Source organism: Miscanthus floridulus, chromosome 2 (assembly GCF_019320115.1).
Source record: "Miscanthus floridulus cultivar M001 chromosome 2, ASM1932011v1, whole genome shotgun sequence".
NCBI lineage: Eukaryota > Viridiplantae > Streptophyta > Magnoliopsida > Poales > Poaceae > Miscanthus > Miscanthus floridulus.
This window is the reverse complement of record NC_089581.1, coordinates 141,324,800-141,331,405: the sequence shown is the minus strand read 5'-3', so window position 1 is coordinate 141,331,405 and position 6,606 is coordinate 141,324,800. Positions and strand designations below refer to the sequence as shown.

Here is a 6,606-nt window from a genome sequence, read left to right as displayed (position 1 = left end):
CTTTCCTGGATTATTGGCTGCTCTACGGATCAAATTATCTTTTAGTTTATCATGCAGTTAAAACTTAAATAATGTATGCTGTTTTGATTTCTGAAAAATACAGATAATATCCTGGAGTTGATCTGAATACGTTTAACCATGGTTGGCACTGTCCACCTAACATATGTGGTAGCTGAATGAGTTTACTGTGTTTGAACATAGAAACAGAAATTTCCTCCCCTTTTTACGCAGCATGAACTACAAGTGTGAAAAGAAACATCCATTCTCATAAATTTTCCAAATGAACCAACATTCTGATGAGATGGCTTTGATTCATAATTCTCATCGTTACTTCAGTTCCCATGTAGAATGTTTCCAAGAATCGTCACTATCTAATGTTCCGATTGCCGTTAGGTATCCTGCACGCATAACCCTTCTGCGTGGAAATCATGAAAGTAGGCAGTTGACGCAGGTATGTTCTTGTATGTGAAAAACAGATAATTGTACACAGTTCATAGTTTTTCTGATTTAGGCCACTTCGGTTGCAACTAAATGCCCTGAGTGGCTGAGTCCAATATATGTTCCCATGATTCTTGTGTTCTGCTTTTTACCTGTGAGCTCAAAAGGTGTTGTATTCATCTGGTTACCCTCCACTGTGCTCTCTTAAAGCACTTTTGGCCATCTGTGGGAAGCATAATATTCTAGGGGAAACAGTGCTCTTACTGATACTGTATCTGTGATTTAATCTTGGCTATGTGAATCTAGGAATGCAAGTTACACATCCATGATTATTGAAGTCTTATGCCTCTCAAGATAACATTATCTGGTAATCAGCCTGTGTGTCATGCTTAGGTTTTGTTTAGCCAGTGCCTGTCAAACTACCTGTCAACATGGCTCTTATTTTATGTGTTTTTTCCTCTGGTTGTGACTTCAAATGGCTTTATCTTTTAGCTCTCGATTTACATTGCATGCTTGTATCCATACTGTACCACAAATAGCCGAAAATGCTTGACATGTTTTAGCTTATCATGCAGGCATACTAATAATACTGTGACTTATCTTTAGGTGTATGGTTTCTATGATGAGTGTCAGAGGAAGTATGGCAACGCCAATGCATGGCGGTACTGCACTGATGTTTTTGATTACCTTACACTATCAGCAATCATTAATGGCCAAGTAAGTTCCTCTAGGGAAAAAAATACAGGTTGTCATTTTGTGTTATTTCGGCAAGTCATACTTAAATTATATGCTGAATTTAGGTCCTCTGTGTTAATGGTGGTCTTTCTCCCGATGTACGTACTATTGATCAGGTCCGTGACTTCTCTTCTTTAACTTTCTTATAACCATCTGTGAACACATCTGTTTATGAACCCTTATGACCCTTCCCATTTTATGGGATTCTGAGTTTCATGTCTTGTAGGTTTGCCATACTTGGTGAATACAAAAGTAGAAATATTTTTCACATGGACTATAAAGGATATGCATAGCCTTAAGAATTACAGCTATTTGAAAACTTCACTGTTATCAGTGATATAAATAAAATGCTTCAGTGGATATATGCTGGAAGTTTGGAAATGTTGAATAGTAAACAACAGAAGGGGTATTTATTATGTTGTTTTCAGTTATTTAGTTTTTTCTGTTCTTATTTTCAGCTGGTTGTGCTCACTGTACTTTTTTGGACATGTTTCTGATAGAATTTCCTTTGGTAGTAAGAATGCTTATCATCAATGAACTAGCATTGCTGACTCATTTTGTGAAGAATATTGAGCACATGATTCTGGGGTTGATTCGGTCCTTAGCATTTCTGACTCATTTCTTGAAGAATAGTAGTGTATGATTATGTGGATGATTTTTATTTTGACTAAATGTTTCAATGAGATTGAAGCTTTGATTATCTTTTCACCAGATACGAACGATTGATCGCAATTGTGAAATTCCCCATGAAGGTCCTTTCTGCGACCTTATGTGGAGTGACCCTGAGGAGATAGAGACATGGGCTGTTAGTCCCCGTGGAGCAGGTTGGCTGTTTGGATCGCGAGTCACAGCAGAGGTGTGTATACAATAATATTATTTTATTATTCTGGACTGTTTTTTTATTCGCTCCTTGTGAATGTCACCTTTTGCTATGCAGTTCAACTTTGTTAACGGTATCGAGCTAGTTTGCCGGGCTCACCAGCTGGTCCAGGAAGGTTTAAAGTATATGTTCCAGGAGAAGGGCCTTGTAACTGTGAGTTCTTGTTCACATATAGATTGGCACTCAGATATTGGTTGTATCGTATTATAGTAGTATGCATTTGTATTTCAGTGTGACCATATTGAATTGTTATGATGCCCATATTAACTTTTCTTTTCTTCTCCAGGTGTGGTCTGCACCTAATTATTGCTACAGATGTGGCAATGTAGCTTCTATATTAAGCTTCGATGAGAAGATGGTATGATAGTTCTTTTGTCTTTAAGGATTTGCTTGAAGCATTTTACACACCTGATTACTCTTAAGTCAATTTATACAATAAGTTTAACCCAATCCTCAGAAGGTTTTATTGTGCATTTGTACAAGCAACTTTTGTGATGATGTTCTAAATAATGGTCTCGTGTTTGTGGATGTATATATGTATATTTGTGGCTGTCAGATTCGAATTTGAATTATATATATATATATATATATATATATATATATATATATATATATATATATATATATATATATATATATATATATATATATATATGTGGTTAGATTTGAATTTGAATTATTTTTTTTTGCTGGAAAATCCACTGTAGGGGCGGTTCTTGATTGAACCGCCCTTACAAATACACACAGCAGGGGCGGCTGGTGATACAGCCGCCCTTACAGAAGTCCACTACAGGGGCGGCTGATATTACTGGCCACCCCTACAGAGGGCACTGTAGGGGCGGCTGAAAACACCAGCCGCCCCTACAGAGGGCACTGTAGGGGCGGCTGAAAACACCAGCCGCCCCTACAGAGGGAACTGCAGGGGCGGTCAGGAAACCGCCCCTACAGAGGCACCCTCTGTAGGAACACCCTGGGAAGGGCGGCTGGCGCAGCCGCCCCTACAGAGGCTCTAGAGCCGTCCCTACAGTTAAATTCTGTAGTAGTGTTAATACCCCAGCTACACTCTTATAACTAATAATGTAATCAACTTCCACTAAGTCACTAATACCCTACCTGCATGTCGATCTGGAGATGCCTTCTCTCTAGATTCTAAAAAAACTACGTACTTAATTAGTAAACAAATGAGATCGATATTACTAAAGTGGCACCACATCATGTGTGTCATACGTTGCTTGATTCCTGATCATCGTGGACTTTACGTGTTCAAGTTAACATGTGCATGTCCAAAGTGCCCTTAACATTAATTTTTTTCCCAGCGAAAAAAGAAGTGCAAATTGCCCGGCCGATGGAGTTTTTATGTGCCGCTTCAAGTATGAAATTTAATTCAACTTGCTTTGCTGCCAATCAGATGCGAGTTGACTTGCTAATTAAAGTATAGGAAGAATAATAAATTTCTTTCTGGCGGTCTTATTAATCGGCGAATTGCTCACAGGATAAAAATATCCAGGGAACGAACTGACTACCTAGGCAACTTTCCTTTTCAGAAAACTTTGTTTCTATATTTGTTATTAGTAGAAAACTATAAAGTTATACTCATAATTTTTACGTATAATATTTTACCGTAAATTTATAACTGTAAACTTTTATCTTAAATATTTCAATACAGTTTTAATATAATTTTATACATTAATTTGTCGTGACAACCTTTTAGCATGACATTTTTTAATAAAAGAGAGAGCTCTTTATATTACTAATCTATACTAATATTAAAGAGCCAAGATTTCAGTCGTTTTTTTTTGTCCACCTCCGATTAACTTCTTAGTTCTTAACTAAGTCCATTGGTCCGTCATCTCTCACTTATTTTAGAGATGCAAAATCTTATTATCATTGGTCCTTCATCTCCAACTTAGTTTAGAGTTGCAAAATCTTATTAATTAACATTGCACCACTCATGTCTTAAGCCTAGACGGTCGAGCCTGAATCTATGTGTGTTGTAACTTATCACACAAACATATGGATATCCACCTAGTTAACTTGAGAGTCAATCTCCGATCAATATTTTTCCGAGTACATTCCTTGTATGCAGGATGACATGGAAAGAGAGCCCACCGTTGAGGTAGCCATGTGATTCTGGGAGAATAAAAGGAGAGGAAGCAGGGGTGGATCCAGGGCCTGGGCTGCCCGGGCAGCAGCCCGGGGCGAGTCCATGTAGCCCCTTTAACATATGTGGTGTTTAGCCTAAAAAACTATGATCTTAATTAGATAAAAGGAGGCTTAGGAAGCAAGATCAGACTGTTTTGAACGTGAATCAGCAGCTCAGCCCGGGACGCAGCCCCGTTCTGGATCCGCCCCTGAGAGGAAGGGAAGGGGATGATGGCATGGGCCTAGGAGCGGAAGCATTGCATGAGCCCGATGTCATCTATGTTGTTCATGAGGTGGAGCAAATGATCGTGAACTCCTCACGAGATCAGGTGGGGCATGGAGAGAAAAGGGAGGAGGAGGCAGAGGAGAGTGATGAGGATGAGGGGTAAAAAAGAATCTACCTACTTTCGATTCGAAAAAGTCTACTTGAGCCACATCTATTAGTGTTTGTATAATACACTCCGATCCCTCGGCTAGAAAACTTGTTATTTTACCTTAAAGCATTAAAAATCGTCTAAACAATCCACTAATTGTTTTGAAGATGATTGTGCTAATATAACATGGCATATTATGCGGGTCTGGAAAAAAAAAATAAGAAAGTGTACATAACCTCTAACGTATTAAATGTTGACGGCATAACCCCTCAATTATAAAACCTGTTACCTTATCCCTTAAACAAAGTATCTAATAAGCCTAAATGACCCGGGGACATTCCTACAAGATTGCTTTGCAGCGGTGGGCTCTCACGCTGGCCTGATTACCTATGTTAGGAAGTGAGACCATGCAAATGTAGATGTTCACATACATGATACCTACACACGCGCACTCACCGCTATATGCATAACATACATCCTACCACATATAAGAATCTCTGAGAGATTGATGATAAGATGATGAAGTCACCATAGTGTCTTGTTGTCGACAGTCGGGTACGATGGTACATCGCCTATCATTGAAAGATGTGTGCACCATTCTCCCACCTATTCCTTTGGCGCGGTAACAATATTGGTGGTGCGCGCGTGAACACTAGTATACCATGCCGGGATCGGACATCAGATCAAAACAATATATAAAAGCCAAGCAATGGAAGTGCGCCACCTAGCATGGAACCAGGAGTCAGAAGGGAATACGCAAAGGAGGCAGGGGAAGCTCCGTCTGTTCCCGAAGCCACCCCCGCTTGCCACCGCTAGTCGTCGCTGCCGTCCAGCGTTGCCATTGTCGCTGCATTCCTGCGCGACCCTCTGAACCCTAGAGCATGTTTCAAGTCGATGCCTGGCGGGTTTGGTTCGCGCCTCACCACGCCGCACCACACCGCAGTTTGGGCACGCGTTTGCTTCGCTGTCGCAGTTGCGGCATGCCGCGGTCAAGCCATGCCAGTCCAGTTCATTTCTTACGCCAAATCTCGCCGCGGTTCTGGCGGACATTTTCGGCGGGGCCACAGCATAGGCGCCAGCCAAACGCGCCTTCTTTCGTCGTCTCAGTTCTTGTGTGCAATTCCACCTCTGATGACACCCAAGCTGAAAAATACCCTGATACGATAAAAAAAATGCGGCTGCTGACATCTTAGCTTGTCAATCTGCTCTCTTTTTTCTATTGGATTGTTGATTGTATCAATCGGAATCTTGAAACAAAAATAAAATTGAATGCCACCATGATTAATATAATGAAAAGAATAGTCACCATTTATATATATACATATCCACGCAATCCCTTTTGTGGTATATGTTGTTAATGACTTCGGCCTTTGGTCTTGCATCTTTGGTCATACTTTGTTTATTGGTAGTACGTAGTAGTTGTACCGGAGGCAATCAACTTGCACTATATCCCAACTCGACGCCAGCGCGTGTTTAGTTTATGTCCAACTTATCTTCTACAACTAAAAAAACAAAGTGTGGACATCTTTTAGTACGACATTTGTTTTAGTTTGTTCGTCTGCCCACCTCGTGCGATACCCCGCGCGATAGAAAAAGAAATTATCATTCCTGCGATCCCCACCTGCTTTGAAGGAAACAAATCGATCACCTGATGCCACATGCATGGAAGGAAACAATAATCATGCATGGAAGGAAACAATAATCATTTACTCTTTTTTTAAACAGCGGTCTTCGTTTCGGAGCCCTTCATGCAGTTTAATAATGGCTGTGGAGCTAGGATTGCGAGAACTTACTCTTAATTGGGTTGCGAGCTAGGGATGTAGCACTTCAATGGGTGTATTGGTTGAGTTCTACAATTGCCAAAAATTGATGGTGCTGATAAGATTGACAATCCTGTAACTCTGCAGTACTTTTTATTTTTTTAAAAAAAAGGAGGGCAAATGCTACTTATGGTCGAATCCATGTTTTTTGTTGTTTTGATTTGATGCCCACAGCCCACATGTTAACCTTCAGATGTGTTTGTAAAGAATCAAAAGG

General features: G+C 40.2%; 1 protein-coding gene across 1 annotated transcript; it reads left to right on the top strand.

Moving 5' to 3' along the window:
* The first annotated feature begins 301 nt into the window (after positions 1 to 301).
* Positions 302 to 2,546, top strand: LOC136537174 (phytochrome-associated serine/threonine-protein phosphatase-like). Its single transcript, XM_066529230.1, has 6 exons — positions 302 to 451; positions 1,045 to 1,155; positions 1,239 to 1,289; positions 1,886 to 2,029; positions 2,111 to 2,206; positions 2,340 to 2,546. Exons 1-6 carry the CDS (start codon positions 302 to 304, stop codon positions 2,415 to 2,417), a joined length of 630 nt encoding a protein of 209 aa, XP_066385327.1. The 3' UTR covers positions 2,418 to 2,546.
* Positions 2,547 to 6,606: the final 4,060 nt, after the last annotated feature.